This window comes from Schistocerca serialis, chromosome 2 (assembly GCF_023864345.2).
Source record: "Schistocerca serialis cubense isolate TAMUIC-IGC-003099 chromosome 2, iqSchSeri2.2, whole genome shotgun sequence".
Taxonomy (NCBI): Eukaryota; Metazoa; Arthropoda; class Insecta; order Orthoptera; family Acrididae; genus Schistocerca; species Schistocerca serialis.
The window spans coordinates 143,437,879-143,458,037 of NC_064639.1; the positions used below are offsets into that span (position 1 = coordinate 143,437,879).

Genomic DNA, 20,159 nt, shown 5'->3' on the forward strand with positions numbered 1-20,159 from the left:
GTGTTTATTACAAATACTAGACATATCCCAGTAAATAAGTAAATAAATAAATAAAGATCAACAGCCTATGCTGGAAAATTATTTGTAGAGGTTTTTAGTCGATGTACACCCAATCATAAAGAATGCTATTCAATGTGTTCCGTTTCCGCGAGATTCTAAATCAAATACTGCAACCATTCTATCTCAGCAATACACTAGTGTTGAGATAATGTTAGTGAGACATAGCGTTTTCAGCGTGCTTGTACGCTCTTTCTGTAAGACTCATGGAGTCAGTCGGTTTTGTACGCTAAGTTTAAAACCCTTGTTAGCACGAAATAACCATGTGGATGAAATATGTATTGCATTATTGATTTAAATTAATTAATTACTGTTCTGGCAAAGCAGTGTGTTGCGTTTAGAATTCATTTCTGTAGACTTTTCAAAGAAATAGTGTTGATACTTTGTGATTTATTTGTCTTTATTACAAATCCCTTGTTCATGAAGAAACTAATGGTTTATTGTGCTAATATTATATTATTTAATATTATTTGTAATGATATTGTACATTTATTGGTTTGTAATACAAAGTAGTAGGAGAGAAAATAACAATTTCCTTAATATTAATGTTGCGTACGGCACTGTAGAGGAAGAAGGAAATTTATCCTATCCCAGGATATAAAGTTAAACACGATATCCGGAACAAGGAAAACATGAGAAGCAGAACAGCACAAACAAGAAAGCTTTCTTTAGCAGCAGGGCTCTACTGGTTCCGAATATCGGTATGGAAATGAGGAAGAAATAGAAACATTTGGAATACAGTATAGTGTGGAAGTGGAAGAGTACCATCTGAAGTTCTTATAAGAAATAGAAAAAAATTGTAACGTGCCGCTACAGAAAAAAATACGTTAACTGAACAGTTAAAGATACAAATGAAGAAGTGTTAAAAAGACTAGCTGGGGAGAGAAGGCTGTAGAAGGCGCTTTCAAGAATAAGGAACAAGTCAGTGGAAAAATTGCTACGGTACAAAGAAAAAGTTAAAGTAAAGGATAGAGAAAGATGCAAGTCAGAATGACGGTAGTCTAAAGACTGGTGATTAAAATGGATAATATACACTTCTAAATGTGTTCATTAACGAAGTCGAGGAAGGCCGATACCCTGGTGTATACACTTGGGGACCTCTCTGTGGCACAGGGCATGATGGTCCATGAAGCCACGCCAATCACCATGCCGTCCTGAGTAACTGGACTACCAGCGTCACCCTGAAAAAATAAATAATTAAAAATAAAAAAAATTGCAGGAATCTCAGAGCCCAGTAATAACAACTTATTATAACATAAGGGTCAATCGAAAAGTTTCCGTTCGATGGTCGTACAATATCGATATGCCAATCAGGGAAAATCACCATGAGGATTGAGGCAATAGTCCCACCAACGCACGAGGTTGAGTATATCGTTACGGTAAAACACCGTACGCTGCTGTGTGAAAAAAACCACGACTGCCTGCTGTATATCCGCGAGCTACAGGAATCTTCGATGATTAAAGGACTTTTTAAAGGAGCAAAGGCATTATAATCACATGGGGAAATATCAGGATTGGCTTCTCCCAGTTAGATGGGCGTCTTGTGTCAATCAGTAAGGAACTTTGCGCACCATTCCAAGACAGCGGTCTTATACAGACACGCTGCACAAAACAGCGGTCTTATACAGATATCGCTGCATGATACACGTTCTTCATTCGTTGATGGCTATCTACCGGTGTTTGGCTTTCGGCAACTAAGAAAAGAAAAAGAGCAAGTTTGCCTTTTTGAACGCATTTGGTAATAACGTCGCCGTAGTTCACGTATCCGCATTTGTTGCACACACGTCAGAAATGTATGAATGCCACACTAATCCACTGCATACTTGTCGGTGCTTATATAGGCTCACTAGAGTCGCACTACAAAGGATATATCCGGCAGCAATACCCTTAAACGGAAACTTTTGGTCGTCCCTTATGCAGATCAAACCCTGAATAAAAAGCAACTTCTATAAACGTAAAGCAATTTTTCTTGTTTTCTATTTTTTGTGATAACGGAACATCATACTACAACTGTTGTTTTACTTTGATATGTATGTATGGTTCTTTTTATCTCGCTATTATCAAACATGAAACACTGAATTGTGGCAACTCTGGGTAAATCTGTATTTAGAAAACTGCAAATTATTACGAAAATAAATAAAATCAATTTCTTACGCATTGAAAAAAGTAGTTTTAATTATTTAGTCAACTGGCAACCCTTCCATGGAACACTTCTTACTAGTTATTATACCTTCATACAGAGAAATATATGTAAGCAGAAAATGTTAAATATGAGGAAACAGAGTAGCAGTGATAGAGTACCTGAGCAGATATTTCGTATTTCAGTAGATTGCATTTTCGGTTACATCAGCTCTCGCTTTGCTTATTGTTCTGCCGTCTTGCCTAGTATTGTTTCGTAGAAAGCACGATTCTTTCGTATCTTGAACTTCTTCTTTCAACTTCTCTGTTGGTTAATGAGTTATTAGGGCAATTTTGGGTAATCTTTTTGTTATGGATATTGTACGGCCCAACAGAAACAAGCGGCCGTTTGGGGAGCCAAGCTGAAAAGGGCACCGCGCCTACTGATCATCATCAATTTCTTCCAAATTTATGGTGTACGCACGACTTGTCCAGAAATGAAGGTGGCAGAAGTACGAGCTTCAGATGGCTAAGCGTCTAGAAAAAGTAACATGTCTGTCCCGGGTGGGGCGGTACAAGAGCCACGTCTTAATATGCTATCAAGATAGCGGTTGGCGCAAGGAAGTGTAGGACGGTAATATACGGTCGTGCAAACATTTTTGTATTTTCATTTTCGACTTTACTTACACTGTAAGCAAACCGAAAGAGTTCTTAATATTTTACATTTATCAATATTTACAAAAAGGACACGATAAGGAAAAGCAGCGGATCATTTTGGACCGAGGATTCGAAAAACTGTGGATGAGTATGTGGCAAAATATGGGAATGTCGTCATTATTTCATCAAAATCTAGGGAAAGTACAGTAGCGTCATGCAAAATTTTTTTGACTGATGTGCAGTCCTACGTCCAGGAAAACAATTTTCTGGTGTTAATAATTTTTCAAGATGAAGAAGGATCGCCATCCTGCAGTATTAAAGTGCCATTCCTTACCACCACCCCATCCTAAAAAAAAAAGAGAAGCACTTCGCTGGTGTAAACCCGCGATAACTATTTTTCTGTTTTTATCGTCAGGGAAAGCGTTTGCTCAAAATGCTTAAAAACTGCTTTTATCTCATAAATAGAGAAAAATAAAACACTTCCCGAGAAGTCTGCAAGAAAGTACATTCCAATGCACATCACCAGCACTCCTCGCCGTCTTGACTAAATGGCGCATTACGCCTAATTTTTTGACGAGTGTGAGATGAGAGAAAAGCTTTTATGAATGTAAACCAAGTCTATTTTTCCATAGAAACTTTAAAACAATCACGAAACTGCAAAAAGGCGAGGATTTAGAACATATGCAAATGCCAAGAATAGTATTTGTTCCCCTCTTTTTATGACGAACATCACTGCAACACGTGTAAATCAACAACTGTAATTTAATAAAAGTATCTAATTTTATTTACACCTTACACTCACCTTTCGGAAATTTGTTTATTTCGGTCTGTTTGCAGAGCAAGTAACGTGAAAATTGGAAATGAAATAATACACCGCACACTAGCTCGAATGTGCGTCCCGTGAATTACCATTACGTATACTGCCCGTTCCACCAGTTGCTGCCTGAAAACTACGCTGACATGAATAGCTCTTGCCTCACCCGACGCGTACCAAAATGCTATTTCTCCTAAACGCCTGGCCATCTGGTGCTCCCACTCTTATCACTTTCATTCCCGCCCGACCCGCGGATATATCTCAAATTTGGTTTAAATCGGTGGAAGACGAGTAGGCGCTGTCCTCTCGAGAGAGCAGGTCCAGAGGCGCCCAGGAGCAAAATTTTTGTACTCTGCGTATCACGATTGGTAGCGAAAACTGACACAGAAGGAAGTATACGGTAATAGAAGCAAGAGAATTAAAGTAGACGTGGATCAGAAATTGAGTTATTTGCGAGATAACTGCGAAATTGTGGTTACTAGCCACCACTGACTTCAATATCGAACTTTGTTCTAGTTACAATAAACGTATTTGACATAGAAACTTTTAGATTAAGTCCCCATTTAACTGGACTCAAATTTCACCGAAGATCTACGTTAACAAGACGTAAATTATTCCTTCGGCACGTAGCATGTAACACCTTACTGTACACGTTTCGTTCTGACACGTATAGACTATGCCATGCTAGTCTCCGATGCGAATTACGAACTCCTTCAAACACTCTCGAATCATCTCGTAAATCTTGACATCACAGCAAAATTCGCTGCCCAGTTCTTCAGCCGTATCAACACAATGCAGTACTCTCCTATTTTGTGATGGCTATGTACACTACTGGCCATTAAAAATGCTGCGCCACGCAGATGACGTGCTACAGACGCGAAATTTAACCGACACGAAGAAGATGCTGTGATATGCAAATGATTAGCTTTTCAGAGCATTCACACAAGGTTGGCGCCTGTGGCGACACCTACAGCGTGCTGACATGAGGAAAGTTTCCAACCCATTTCTCATACACAAACAGCAGTTGACCGGCGTTGCCTGGTGAAACGTTGTGATGCCCCATGTAAGGAGGAGAAATGTGTACCATCACGTTTCGGACTCTGATAAATGTCGGATTGTAGCCTATCGCGATTGCGGCTTATCGTATCGCGACATTGCTGCTCGCGTTGGTCGAGATCCACTGATTGTTAACAGAATATGGAGTCGGTGGGTTCAGGTGGGTAATCTACATCTACATCTACATGACTACTCTGCAATTCATATTTAAGTGCTTGGCAGGGGGTTCGTCGAACCACAATCATACTATCTCTCTACCACTCCACACCCGAACAGCGCGTGGGAAAAACGAACACCTAAACCTTTCTGTTCGAGCTCTGATTTCTCTTATTTTATTTTGATGATCATTCCTACCTATGTAGGTTGGGCTCAACAAAATATTTTCGCATTCGGAAGAGAAAGTTGGCGACTGAAATTTTGTAAATAGATCTCGCCGCGACGAAAAACGTCTTTGCTGTAATGACTTCCATCCCAATTCGCGTATCATATCTGCCGCACTCTCTCCCCTACTACGTGATAATAGAAAACGAGCTGCCCTTTTTTGCACCCTTTCGATGTCCTCCGTCAATCCCACCTGGTAAGGATCCCACACCGCGCAGCAATATTCTAACAGAGAACGAACAAGTGTAGTGTAAGCTGTCTCTTTAGTGGACTTGTTGCATCTTCTAAGTGTCCTGCCAATGAAGCGCAACCTTTGGCTCGCCTTCCCCACAATACTATCTATGTGGTCTTTCCAACTGAAGTTGTTCGTAATTTTAACACCCAGGTACTTAGTTGAATTGACAGCCTTGAGAATTGTACTATTTATCGAGTAATCGAATTCCACTGGATTTCTTGGAACTCATGTGGATCACTTCACACTTTTCGTTATTTAGCGTCAACTGCCACCTGCCACACCATACAGTAATCTTTTCTAAATCGCTTTGCAACTGATACTGGTCTTCGGATGATCTTACTAGACGGTAAATTACAGCATCATCTGCGAACAACCTAAGAGAACTGCTCAGATTGTCACCCAGGTTATTTATATAGATCAGGAACAGCAGAGGTCCCAGGACGCTTCCCTGGGGAACATCTGATATCACTTCAGTTTTACTCGATGATTTGCCGCCTATTACTACGAATTGCGACCTTCCTGACAGGAAATCACGAATCCAGTCGCACAACTGAGACGATACCCCATAGGCCCGCAGCTTAATTAGAAGTCGCTTGTGAGGAACGGTGTCAAAAGCTTTCCGGAAATCTAGAAATACGGAATCAACTTGAGATCCCCTGTCGATAGCGGCCATAGCGGTAATACGGAACGCCGTGCTGGATCCCAACGGCCTCGTATCACTAGCAGTCAAGATTACAGGCATTTTATCCGCATGGCTGTAACGGATCGTGCAGCCACGTCTCGATCCCTGAGTCAACAGAGGGAGCCGTCTGCAAGGCAACAACCATCTACACGAACAGTTCGACGACGTTTGCAGCAGCATGGACTATCAGCTCGGAGACCATGGCTGCGTTTACCCTTGACGATGAATCACAGACAGGAGTGCCTGCGATAGTTTTCTCAACGTCGAACCTGGGTGCACGAATGGCAAAACGTTATATTTTCGAATGAATCCAGGTTCTGTTTGCAGCATCATGATGTTCGCATACTTGTTTGGCGACATCGCGGTGAACGCACATTGGAAGCGTGTATTCGTCATCGCCATCACCCGGCGTGATTGTATGGGGAGCCATTGGTTATACGTCTCGGTCACCTCTTTTTCGCATTGACGGCTCTTTGAACAGTGGACGTTACATTTCATATGTGTTACGACCCGTGGCTCTACCCTTCATTCGATTCCTGCGAAACCCTACTTTCAGCAGGATAATGCACGACCTCATGTTGCGGGTCCTGTACGGGCCTTTCAAGATACAGAAAATGTTCGACTGCTGCCCTGGCCAGCACATTCTCCAGATCTCTCACCAATTGAAAACGTGTGGTCAATGGTGGCCGAGCAACTGGCTCGTCACAATACGCCAGTCACTACTCTTGATGAACTGTCGTATCGTGTTGAAGCTGCATGGGCAGCTGTACCTGTACACGCCATCCAAGCTCTGTTTGACTCAATGCCCAGGCGTATCAAGGCCGTTATTACGGCCAGCGCCCGTACAAAGTTCCAATTATTTCACAGTCCAATTTTTTTCACAGTCACATCTAGTCACTGTCACGGATGATGATGAAACGATGAGGACAACACAAACACCCAGTCCTCGGACAAAGAAAATCACCAACCCGGCCGGTAATCGTACCCGGGGGGCCCGTGATTCAGAGGTAGCAACGCTAGCCACTAGACCACAAGCTGCGGATAAGTGGTACACCGAGTTACACAAAGTGTCTACTTTACTGTGCAAGGTCGTCGTCCGTCTACGAACTGCTTCTAGTACTGAATCCTTATGGAAGGCAGCGTGCAAGTTAACGACGCGAGTATAGAGGTTGGCACGAAGTATCCATCTGACTACCATATTCTGTAAAACATGTAGGCAGCCAATTTGTATTGTACTAGCAAAACCCCAAAACCGAGCTGCCACACAGTGTCTTAGAGAACACGGAGGTCTTAAATAACCGAAGCTTTGCTGTGGTACTGAGATCAGCACCCTTGAAAACAAGGAGGAGTTTCTTGGCCGTACCAAAAGCTTTGTTCCCGAGAAGGTCAACACGTTGATGGAGAAAGAAGTGTTTGTCCAAAGTGACCCGCAGAAAAGTGACCAATGTCCCTCCAGGGGATATCCCGTCCATGCAGTCTTTAGCTGTTGGGCATCGAGGGGCGTTCCTTGTTTAAATAGATGTCTGTCGTCTTGGCAGGATTTAGTTGCACTTTATTGGTCTGACACCAAGCGATTGTGGCGCCTAGTTCACACTGAGGGCGTCGAATGTTGCCGTGAGTACGTCTGCCACTGGTGAGAAAAACCGCGTCATTCGGCAAACTGCGCAGTTTGTACCCCTGTGACATTTGGCATGTCACTGACATAGATATTAAACAGTAGTGTGGATAAAACGAATCCTTGAGGCAACCCCACATACGGCAGTTGGGTAATAGACCATTCGCCCTCTACAGTAACAATTGTCTTTCTGTCTGTCAAGAAACTAGTTGTAAGTTTCACATAACAATTGGGTATCGACGTCAGTTCACCCAGTTTCCGATTTAACTGTTCCCGCCATACTTTATCAAAGGCCCTTTCAATATCTAAGAAGACCGCTGAAGTAGCACCAGGCACATTGAAATTTCTGGCAACATAGTTGCAGCTCCGCGGATAGTGTAGGTTGGGAGCCATACTGTTTTGCTCTAATTGTACCGTCTGCCACAAGTAGTTCCAAAATGCAAGCCTGGATGACTCTCTCGAAGGTTTTGCCCAAATCACGAAAAAGATTAATGGGTCGGTAATTTGCTGCCAGGGTAACGTCTTCCTGGTGTAGGGAATAGAAACTACCTTGGCGATCTTCCACAAAGAGGGGAAATACACTCCTGGAAATGGAAAAAAGAACACATTGACACCGGTGTGTCAGACCCACCATACTTGCTCCGGACACTGCGAGAGGGCTGTACAAGCAATGATCACACGCACGGCACAGCGGACACACCAGGAACCGCGGTGTTGGCCGTCGAATGGCGCTAGCTGCGCAGCATTTGTGCACCGCCGCCGTCTGTGTCAGCCAGTTTGCCGTGGCATACGGAGCTCCATCGCAGTCTTTAACACTGGTAGCATGCCGCGACAGCGTGGACGTGAACCATATGTGCAGTTGACGGACTTTGAGCGAGGGCGTATAGTGGGCATGCTGGAGGCCGGGTGGACGTACCGCCGAATTGCTCAACACGTGGGGCGTGAGGTCTCCACAGTACATCGATGTTGTCGCCAGTGGTCGGCGGAAGGTGCACGTGCCCGTCGACCTGGGACCGGACCGCAGCGACGCACGGATGCACGCCAAGACCGTAGGATCCTACGCAGTGCCGTAGGGGACCGCACCGCCACTTCCCAGCAAATTAGGGACACTGTTGCTCCAGGGGTATCGGCGAGGACCATTCGCAACCGTCTCCATGAAGCTAGGCTACGGTCCCGCACACCGTTAGGCCGTCTTCCGCTCACGCCCCAACATCGTGCAGCCCGCCTCCAGTGGTGTCGCGACAGGCGTGAATGGAGGGACGAATGGAGACGTGTCGTCTTCAGCGATGAGAGTCGCTTCTGCCTTGGTGCCAATGATGGTCGTATGCGTGTTTGGCGCCGTGCAGGTGAGCGCCACAATCAGGACTGCATACGACCGAGGCACACAGGGCCAACACCCGGCATCATGGTGTGGGGAGCGATCTCCTACACTGGCCGTACACCACTGGTGATCGTCGAGGGGACACTGAATAGTGCACGGTACATCCAAACCGTCATCGAACCCATCGTTCTACCATTCCTAGACCGGCAAGGGAACTTGCTGTTCCAACAGGACAATGCACGTCCGCATGTATCCCGTGCCACCCAACGTGCTCTAGAAGGTGTAAGTCAACTACCCTGGCCAGCAAGATCTCCGGATCTGTCCCCCATTGAGCATGTTTGGGACTGGATGAAGCGTCGTCTCACGCGGTCTGCACGTCCAGCACGAACGCTGGTCCAACTGAGGCGCCAGGTGGACATGGCATGGCAAGCCGTTCCACAGGACTACATCCAGCATCTCTACGATCGTCTCCATGGGTGAATAGCAGCCTGCATTGCTCCGAAATGTGGATATACACTGTACTAGTGCCGACATTGTGCATGCTCTGTTGCCTGTGTCTATGTGCCTGTGGTTCTGTCAGTGTGATCATGTGATGTATCTGACCCCAGGAATGTGTCAATAAAGTTTCCCCTTCCTGGGACAATGAATTCACGGTGTTCTTATTTCAATTTCCAGGAGTGTACGTTGTCAAGAGACAGCCACTATAAATGGTTCTCGAGAGCACAAATAACTTACATGCCAAGCTCTTCAGGTGTAATTTGCTGATCTTGTCAACTCCAGGTCCCATTTAGCTTCCTGAGTAAAGTTCTAATTTCGCTAGGTGTTAGACGGGGACGGAACCGGTTCAGGAGTAGTGACGATCCGATCGACGAGTTGTACGGTGGCATACTCATGGTCTCTCTGGGCTCTGTTCAGAGAAGCATCATTTGTCGCTCAAACGCCATCGCGAATGCTTCCTCTTTTGCGAGAAGGTCTTCTGTTGTTCCACGAGGAGTCTGAAACGGTCGTCTGGGCATGGTGTGGGCCTCAAGTTTTTCACTAATGGCCATTCTTCTCTGGTTTGCAAGAGTGAGAAGGACGTCTTATCTTCCCACGTTTCCATTTGCCATTCAAGTAATTGCCGTTGAAGCTGCCTTTCCATACGATGCTGTCATTGGCGGTAAACTGGATTGCGAGACCGTTGACATAACTTCCGGTACCGGTTCTTCCGTAGCTCTAGTTCTTCAGGTAAGGGAGGCAACGGATCGTGGATCTGGAAGTCCTCAAGAACCGTTATAGCCGACAGCTTATGTGCCCTCCGGAGCTTCCGCGGTAAGTAATTGACGGCATAATCGATTTGGGCCAGGGTCTGAGCCTCCAGTGTAGGCTCGATTTTATTATTCAAGTACCTCTTGAACTAGGACCAGTTACTTTCCTGGTGAACTTGCTGATTCGATAGGTGACCTGTCCGTGGTAACGACGCCAGAACAGGATCATGGTTCGACGATAAGTCGTAGATAGTAGCAAGAGGGATGTCAATCCCAGTCCTTGGATGGTAATAGTGTTAAGGACATTTGGACGTTGATGGCCGGTAGAGGAAGTTTGAGCAGTCTCAAGAGGTCCCCAGATCTCCAGGTCAAAGTCCTGTTCCAGACTGTGCAGCACCAGTCCCCTAGGGTTGTTGGTACATGAATTCCAGGTAGGATACTTCGCATTCCAGTCGCCTCCAGTAAACGTCTTGCCGTTGGTGCTAAGATATGATGTAAATCTTGTGCTATTAGCTGTGCTGCAGGGCGAAGATATGCCGCCACAAAAGTGACCTCTTCGAAATCTGCTGCAGGGCGACGATATGCCGCCACAAAAGTGACCTCTCCGAAATCTGTCCAGAGTGAAACCACAGTCGCTCCAGCTCCTGTGGGTTGGGTAGGTTGACATGCCGCTGAGTAATACTACGCCGAAGGTAAACTGCTGTGTCACCACGTCGCGCATGTCTGTCAGTGCGGTAACCGACAGTATTTCGAAGCTTGAAAGTTTCATTTGGCCATAGGTGACTCTCTACCGGGAGGACTATGTCGATCTTGTGACAGGCAATGAAATCTTGCAGTTCATGTTTCTTATTGCGAACTCCAGAAGCATTCCATAGGCAGATGCGAAGATATGTTGTCGGTGCAGCCGTGATGTTAATCTGACCCCTTTAGTTGAGCCAGTGTCTTTAGCTGTCAACACCCTTCTTCCAGCAGTGGTGAGCTTATGTAGAAAGTTCTGGCTGCTAAGAAATCTGAGAATGTTTGTCACTTCGGTGAGCACAGCATCCGCGTCTTTGTCCCGAGGTATCCTCAGTTTGAACAACCAACGTATATCTTGCAATGCCTAGGCAAACGTTCGTCCCTTTCGTGTTGCAGTTGCAGTCCACAGTGGTTCTGTCGGGTGGAGGGGGAGGGGGAGAGAGGGAGTGGGGGAGGGGCGGAGGGGGGGAGGGGCGTAGGTGGGCCGTCTTTTGGAACAGCCGAGCGGTCTAAGGCGTTGCAGTCATGGACTGTGCGGCTGGTCCCGCCGGAGATTGGAGTCCTTCCTCGGGCATGGGTGTGTGTGTTTGTCATTACGATAATTTAGGTTAAGTAGTGCGTAAGCTTAGGGGCTGATGACCTTAGCAGTTAAGTCCCATAAGATTTCACACACATTTGAACATTTTTTTCTTTTGGAACAGCCGCGCCAGCCGTGTCAGTCATTACATGTTTCATACCGTCTTGAACAGTTGCACGTTCCCGCTGTGGTTGTGCAGAACGTGAGGCTGATGTGTGGAACTTCTTGAGAGCTTTCTGAAACTCACTACAGCCCTTTCAGGATGATGTATACGACCCTGGCAACTCGCGCTTTTAGGAGGTGAGCCTGGGGGTAGTGTACGTTCAGTACTGGGGTGCATGGCGCCACATTTAACACATCGTGTCGGTAGCCAACAATAATTAGATGCGTGTGTACAACGTTGACAAAGTTTACATTGGGAAGGTTCGTTGCGGGAGCGGTAATCCTCCATCCGCACTTTCATCGACAGCACATAGCGAACTCCATAGATGGAACCAGATTTACCTCCCTTTTGTAGTGTCACAGTTTACACCAGCAGTGGGTGAAGCTTTCCCTTCCCCTTAACCATGAACTGGTCTACATCCTTTATGGTAAAGACATGATCTTGTAGGGCTTTGTGCACTTCCTCTGCCGTAGCCGAAGGTGGAAAATCTTTCACCACTACCTTCACATCCCTGCCGGTGATATCCTCGAACGTGTGAAATGGTAATTGTTGATTCTTGCGAAATTCGAACACCTTCTGGTAATCCTCGAGGGTGCCAATGTAGAATTTTACACCATCTCCCACGTACGCAGCTCGTAAACCACCAGATATCTGTTTCCTAAAGTTGTGGCACAGCTTAACATCGTTGGCACAGTTCTAAACCACTATGGGTGACATCTTGGGAGCCTTTGGGAAGGACGGAGGTGGGGTGGCGGGTCGGCGGTCGTAGGCTCTTGCACCGACGCTCCAACGAGGGCGTCATATCAGTTTGTAGTGACAAGGGTAGGTCGCGCAGCTCGTTATAGTGCCTGAACAGCGCTGCGGTGAAAGATCTCTCAGCGCTGTACTGATTGAAACCCCTTCTAAGCCACGCTGTCAACAGTAGGTTGGCATTCCATAGATTCATCATCCAGATATGTTGTCCTGTGAGGACCTGATTCTGTCGCTTCGCGGTTTAAGCCACACGACGATAACTCCCCAGAATCATTGTCTGTATCCTCCGGAAGCAGTTGTTTCATACGACGTATTTCTTCTAAAGCTTCTTTGCGATGACGTCGGTGGTATTCGTACTTCTCCTCCGGTATTTAGCTCTTATGTGTGGTACACAGGTAGCCTTCAGGCTTTGTTTCGCGGTGTGATGCTGTAGTTGTGGTACAGTCTCACCCATTGTAGTGTCCGACGCGATGTCCGTGACGGGATCCATGCCATCATCAGACAGGGAACCGAAAGCAGCCAGAAATCGCTTTCACACGTCCGCCGACGCGTCCGTGAAAAACACAATTGCAGAAATACTTCCACGAACTCGCGAAAAACACGATAACTGACTAACGGCTTGCGATTCGGTAATTACAGTTCGATACAATCGAAAACTGCCTCTCTGATAGCCGTTAGATAGCAAGGTTCCTTTTTTATAACCCCAGAACAGCATTTGATTGGCCGGATTACGTACAGAGGTGGCGCGTTCTGCGTCCATATATTTTGCTTCCGCTCTATATCTAGCGTCGTTTGCAGCTCCATCCATCGCATCAGGCGGTGAATTGTGGGAAGTATACCTCCGGGTTTTTCTCTTTTCAAGTGCACGCTTTCATGCATTGCTAAGAGCATTGTGTCTATTGAAGTTGTATTCACAAGGTCTAATTTTAGAAGCTTCGCCGGCCACGGTGGTCTAGCGGTTCTAGGCGCTCAGTCCGGAACCGCGCAGCTGCTACGGTCGCAGGTTCGAATCCTGCCTCGGGCATGGATGTGTGTGATGCCCTTAGGTTAGTTACGTTTAAGTAGTTCTAAGTCCTAGGACCCTGATGACCTCAGAAGTTAATTCCCATAGTGCTCAGAGCCATTTGAACCAAAACAAATTATGTACGCTGAAGAGCGGCGTACTAATCTGCCGCCAGCCTGCTCCCTTCGGGGGAGAATCGAAACTCAATTAGGGGAAGAAAAAAAACTCTGCACGACAATCGATCGGCAATCGTCCGTATACACTGGCTCACGTAACTCTTGCCACACTCGCAAGGGATTGTATTATATTTAATGCGCGGCAACATTTCTTTCATTTTTCTGGGCGGCAGGAAGACTGGTCTGAATCCTTGCCTGTTTAAGACTGTCCGTATCTCGCTAGTTGTTGCACCGCGCTGTGTGTTGGTCCCCTTGGCTTCTTTGAATGGAGTGGCGTCCTGGTTTCGTCATCAGGCTGATCTAAAGTTATGGATAGAATACCCATACCTTCTGAACATCGTCTTCAGACGCTTGATCTCGGAACCTAGGTGGTCCATGTCCGAAATAGTTCTGGCTCTGTGTACTAGCGTGTTCAGCATAGCTCTCTTCCGAGCTGGATGGTGAAAGCTACATCCTTTGAGACACAGACCTGCATGTATCGGTTTTTCTGTACACAGAGTGTCCGAGTCGTCCATCTGATCTCCGTTCGACCAACACATCTATGAAGGTAACTTCCTAACCTCCATCACCACTGTACACCATTCAAATTAACAACTTACTGCTACAGCGCCCCACTGCCAGATTAAAAGCTTATTGTCAACATATCTCAAGAAGCAAGCTGTCCGAAAGGGAAGACTGTTCAACGCTCGTTCTTCAACACCTCCCATGAAAAAGTTTGCTACGGCTCGTGACAGTGGTGAGCGAAGTGTCTCATGTCACCAGAAAAAAGCTGTGCTTGTCTTCAATTCCCCAATGTTGCTCAAGGTAAGGTAACACTGGGTGAAATTTGAGCTCAGTTACCAAGGTCGTAGCCAGGATTTTGTCAAAGGGAGGGTCCGATTTGTTTTAAATTTCTATATGATGTACAACACATGTTTTCTTTTTTACAGTGTGTCCCACAATTCATATTACATACTAACAAAGTTCTAGAGGAGAGAAGACTTAATAGATCAGTTTCATGTAGAAACCCATGTCGAGAAACGTCATCCAACGACGCTACACAGTGTCAAAGTTATAGGCATCAACGCCTGTAAATGTATGTATCGAGACGGAGTGATCCCGTGATTATGTTACAGAGTGATGGAGAAGGATAAATGTATAAATTTGAGGTAAGGGTCCCCGTATCCGAAACGAGCGAGTCGAAAGTTATAACGGAAAACCGCTATGATGCCTCTGATCGTGTAATACATGTACTGGTACTGCTGTTAACAATGCAGCCTTTCGCTCCCTGTTTTATATCCCTGCCACTTTTACAATTTGAAAGAGAGTGTTCCAGTCTACACTGTCAAAAGCTTCCTCTAATTCTACGAATGCTATAAACGTAGGTTTGCCTTTCCTGGACCTGACTTCTGTCAGAAGTCGTAGGGTCAGTATTGCCTCGTGTCTTGCTACATATCTCCGGAATCCAAACTGATCTTCCTCGAGGACTGCTTCTACCAGTTTTTCCATTCTTGTGTAAAGGAGCTGTGTTAGTATTTTGCATTCGTGACTTGTTTCGACTTAAGTCTTTCAATGCTTTGTCAGATTCTTCCTCTACGTCCTCTTCCATTTCCATAACATTGCCCTCAAGTACATCTTCCTTGTATAGACTCTCTATGAACTCCTTCCACCTTTCTGTTTTTCCTTCTTTGCTTGGACTGGATAACCATCTGAGCTCTTGATATTTATACAGATGATTCGCTTTTCTCCAAAGCTCTCTTTAATTTTCCTCTAGGTAGTATCTATCTTACCCTAGCGAAATATACTTCTGCACCATTACATTTGTCCTCTAGCCATTCCTGCTTAGTCATTGTGCACCTGCTGTCGATCTAATTTTTTCGACGTTTGTATTCTCTTTCGCATGCTTTATTTATTGCATTTTTATATTTTCTCCTTTCATCAATCAATTTCAATATGTCTTGTACTACCCAAGGATTTCTACAATGCCTTGTCATTTTATCTATTATGTCATCTGCTGCCTTCACTATTTCATCTCTTAAAGCTATCCATTCGTCTTTTACTGTATTCCTTTCCCCTGCTCTTGTCAATCGTTCCCTAATATGCCCTGTGAATCCCTCTACAACCTCTGATTCTCTCAGTTTATACAGGTCTCATCTCCTTAATAACTGAAGAAAATGTCTCTGAAAAAAAAAATTTTGGCACATGCTATCGAGATACAATAGCGTGGAATGAATGGAGAAACAAGGCTACAACTTCCTTTTTTTTACCCTCACCTTCTACAAGTAAAGAAAAAGTCTTGTAATGATAGTATTTCTCCGAATAGAGAAATTGAGAGCTTAGGTGCTGTAGACGTTTCTTCATTGTTGAACCATTACTGATGTATGTAAGACTATATTTTGTAAACTTGTTGCTAAACTCACCATGTTGTTTTTAAAAAAATTACGGGTTTGTATGTACGTGCAATCTAATTTTTTATTGGAGTTCCTTTTTATTACAACCAGGAAATTTACATTTAATTAAGTAAGTAAAACTAGTACTAGTACTAGTATGACGTATGCAGTGCAGTCTCTAGTATCTAGGTCGAAACCATCGAGCCATACGTATTGTAAGACCTTCACAAAAAAGCAGACATGTGAAGGCAAGCGGGCACATGCCTCGAGACCCCTAAGTACCATTTACAAATCTCTGTTACGCCACGAGAAGTGCGGATCACCTTCTGTAAACATTTATCTTAAAATGGCTTACGAAGAGCACCAGGGAAGGCAACTAATTTGGAGACGGTGGGAAGCGCCAGAGACATGTTCTTGGATATGCCACGATTCTGTTACAATTATCGGTATTTTGGACTACAGGGAGGGTAAACACACACTTACCTATTATTCTTCAGTGCTTTTTCGACATACATGACATTTAGCAGAGATAATGGCAACCCTATAAATGAAATACATTCACAGTTTCGAATATGGACGGACAGCCATCAACAGTATAATAAAATGACGTCTATGAACATTTTTGTGGGACCAAGACACTGTAACGGAACATATTAAAGGCTTTACTTTAATGAAGTAAGTGATACCCTCCAAATTCAACCAGTTTAACGAGTATTTATGATTATAGAAGAGTTATTGTGTATGTTAACAATGATTGCACAACATGTCTCCATAAACAGTCAACCCATTAAATTATACTGAATAACTGACCCACACAAAAGTTAATATCACTTGATCACTGATACAGCAAATGTCATCATGTAAAAACACTAAGTTTATCTTAAATAATTAATATGAAGTACGGAAAATAGTGGCCAACTTAGGTATTTTGGATCTCCTTAGATAAAAATCACTCAGTGAAACCTATTTGTTCACTAGGAGCGGTTTCACTCAGTATTCACGAAATCAATCCTGTTTTAGACGAAAACCAATGTAATTCTTAATAATTCATGTTAATTACTTATTTATGCAAATTAGAGAAGTCAATTGACAAACTTCTAAAAAAATGGCCTTTTTGTAACAAAGAATTATTCTGTCAAGTCAATCAATCTGTCTGTCATTTTCATAACATGTTAAATTATGTCACTCGATGCAAATTAATAACTTATCTGCACAAATTATGATAACAGATGTACATGTGACTTATAAACGATATCTCTTTTTAGTAGTTCTTTGACAATGTTATAAATACAAGCAGCAAGAAAGGTCGAGGAGGCAGTCTGAATGTCACTTTGGTAGAGTGTGTTTGTGTGTTATTGTTTGAGGTGGATAAACAATGCAAAGATCATGTAATGGAAGTACTACTTTGTGTTGTGTCATGATCTTTGGTGGACAGTGGAATTAAGATGGCCACCAGAGTAATAAATATTTGAAGGTTACATATTTGTTGGTTTTGCTCGTTCTTTATCATCAAAAGCACATAAAAAACACGGGACCTCATGTTTTTAACCCTAGACAACCAGATTTAGAGCCAGCATCAGCATCGCGACACAGCAGCGATCCAGCAAGCAGCAGCGATTACTACAACGCATTTTAATGGCGCCAACCAAACATCAAGTGCTAACAAGCTCCGTAAATGGGAGTGAAATAGTGTGATTACAGCAATTAGCAATATCAACGACTAGGCGACCATTACAACACGAACCCGGATTTCCCGCTTATCGCAAACGGTCGCCTGACCAGTAGGCTATCCGAGCACGACTCATTGCCGGGCTCAAACTTCCACATGTCATCAACCATGTCTCTACCAATTGTACTCGTACATTCATTGTGTATAGTGCCGCACAGGCGAGACATTTTATTGCAAAGGTCGCTTGTCCCGTGTGTGCGTATAAATACGGTTTTGCAGTACATGCAGTGCATTGCATCACATTCTGAAAGACAATGACATTGAAATATCATAGAAAACAACCATGTCCTACTACAGCATCTCACTTTTCTCTCTTTTCTTCATGCCTACATCGGCTCCCTTATAGATAAAATACCGTACTTACGTAGCAGACACCGGTTCCTCCTGTGACCGGGCCTGTGCAAATCATAGTGTCAGTCAGCTGGTTTTCCGTTATTAAGCTGTCGATCAGCTGCGAGCAAGTCGCTTGATAGATGATGACGACGTCTACAGGCTGCAGGATATCCGGTTCGCCTTCGTCTTCTGTCTCTCCCCAGCCAAGCGCAACAGCGGATGATCCATCTGCGGAAGACAGTTTTTGTTCAGTACTTAAGTCATTCAGGTGCAGATGGTCCACATATTTTTATGAGAAATGCAGCTTGATCTTAAGTGGGAGGTCTTTTTGAATGCAGATCTGATTGTGGTGTTTCTGAATTGCTATCTTTAGAGGCCAAAAACTGAAGCTAAAATAAATTTTATGGTATTTCTAGTCGCATTGCTTAACAGGAATAGACCGTTATCTGTAGCACGGGCAATAAAAGTATGATAATAGAGGTAATAGTTCCTTTTCTGGATTAAATTAGTGTATTATATCCATTACTCTACGGTAAGTGGAATATCTTATTTTACTTATTGATATGTTCGTTAGCAGAAAACATTTTTAATCTCAGTGCAACAAGAATTCTTGCAGATGGCACTGGAACTGTTTTGACATGTGCCACAGATCTTGGGAAAAAATACCGGGAAAGATAAAGTTCAAGGGTTTATAATGTTGAGATGGAAAAAGTTCATTATAGGAAGACAATACTGTCTCAAATATCTACAAACACTGACATTGGAAAATCACGAAACCACTGGACCAAATGAGCTACTGAATTTCGATGTACTCTTGTGCGAAGTATGGTTTCTTCAGTTAACACTTAAATGTTCAGAGAAATATGACATTCTTTCCGTGAGGGAAATATCTGAGAACAATTTATGTCTTAAATAGGGCAACAGACAAAAATTTATTTGGTAACTGAGCAGAACTGAATTATGTAGCCTAACGAATAACACTGGATATCCTCCTTGACAATGCTTAGTACTATATACCAACGTATTTATTCCAGTATTTATCCCTTTTCTTCCATTGTTTGACACGTATATACTGAAAGTATTGAATAATTTACCGCTCCCTCATCATATTCCATACTTCATTTTGATATATTATCCTTACTCCTACAATGTCTAAATCCTCTTAAAACAGTTTATGTAACAGGGTTTAGACGTTTAGGAGTAAGCATAATATATCAAAATGAAGTATGGAATATGATGAGGGAGCGGTAAATTATTCAATATTTTCAGTATATACGTGTAAAACAATGGAAGAAAGGGATAAATCCTGGAATAAATACGTTGGTATACAGTATTAAGCATTCTTTTCTACCATAATGATATTACCCTTATACAAAGAGTGAGAAAAACAGAAAATATCTTTGTGTAGAAATTGGAACAGATTTCGGAAGACAACACTTCTGCTTCTTAGGAAATGACAAAAATGTGAACAAGAACAGTGATAGAGAAATAAAGGAACAACGTTCCTAATTCGTATGTGAGATCATCAGCAGAATACTGAATAACAGAAAGATGAAATATATGAGAGCAAAAATTTATAAAATAAATCCTCACAGGCGCATAGTATACAACCAGACGAAATTAGATTTCTAAAATAAGTCAGCGGATACTCTAGGTTGGATAAGTATTCATGAGGCTAAAATAGATTTAAATATTGTATAAACTGGGACAATGATCGAAGGAAACTGGAATATATGGGAATACTATAAGAAAAGACTGGAAGAGAAAAGACTTCATAAGTGAACAAAAGCCTTAGAGGACGAAGAAAGCTGCAAGACCTAGCCTTTACTGTGACCAGCGTAGTATTTGCAGTGAAGCAGACTCATAAATGAGTTGGATGGTGACTGATATGTGAAGTAACGAATGCGGCACTTGCTACGGAACATGAAATAAAATATCATAACTCAGAACAATAGCTTGGAATATTGGAGTATTGGATATAACAGAAGTGTATCGATGTTCATGGAAGCCCTACATCATAAGCAAAAAGCTTCAACATTACAGGTAATGAGGTTAAAGGTGGTCGTAGAAGCAGTGCTAACTAAAAGCACTCCTACTGGTGATATAAGAGAAAAATCACGAGAAACAGAAATGAA

At 43.6% G+C, this 20,159-nt stretch overlaps 1 protein-coding gene across 1 annotated transcript in view; it reads right to left on the minus strand.

Annotated features, from left to right (window-relative positions):
• Positions 1-1,094: 1,094 nt before the first annotated feature.
• LOC126455794 (trypsin-1-like) overlaps positions 1,095-20,159 on the minus strand; it is a 66,955-nt gene continuing 47,890 nt past the window's right edge. The window contains exons 6-7 of the mRNA XM_050091555.1: positions 18,056-18,252; positions 1,095-1,238 (exon numbers count right to left, since the gene is read on the minus strand). Of these exons, the coding sequence (XP_049947512.1) occupies positions 1,095-1,238; positions 18,056-18,252 (341 nt within the window). The remainder of the gene's footprint in view (positions 1,239-18,055; positions 18,253-20,159) is intronic.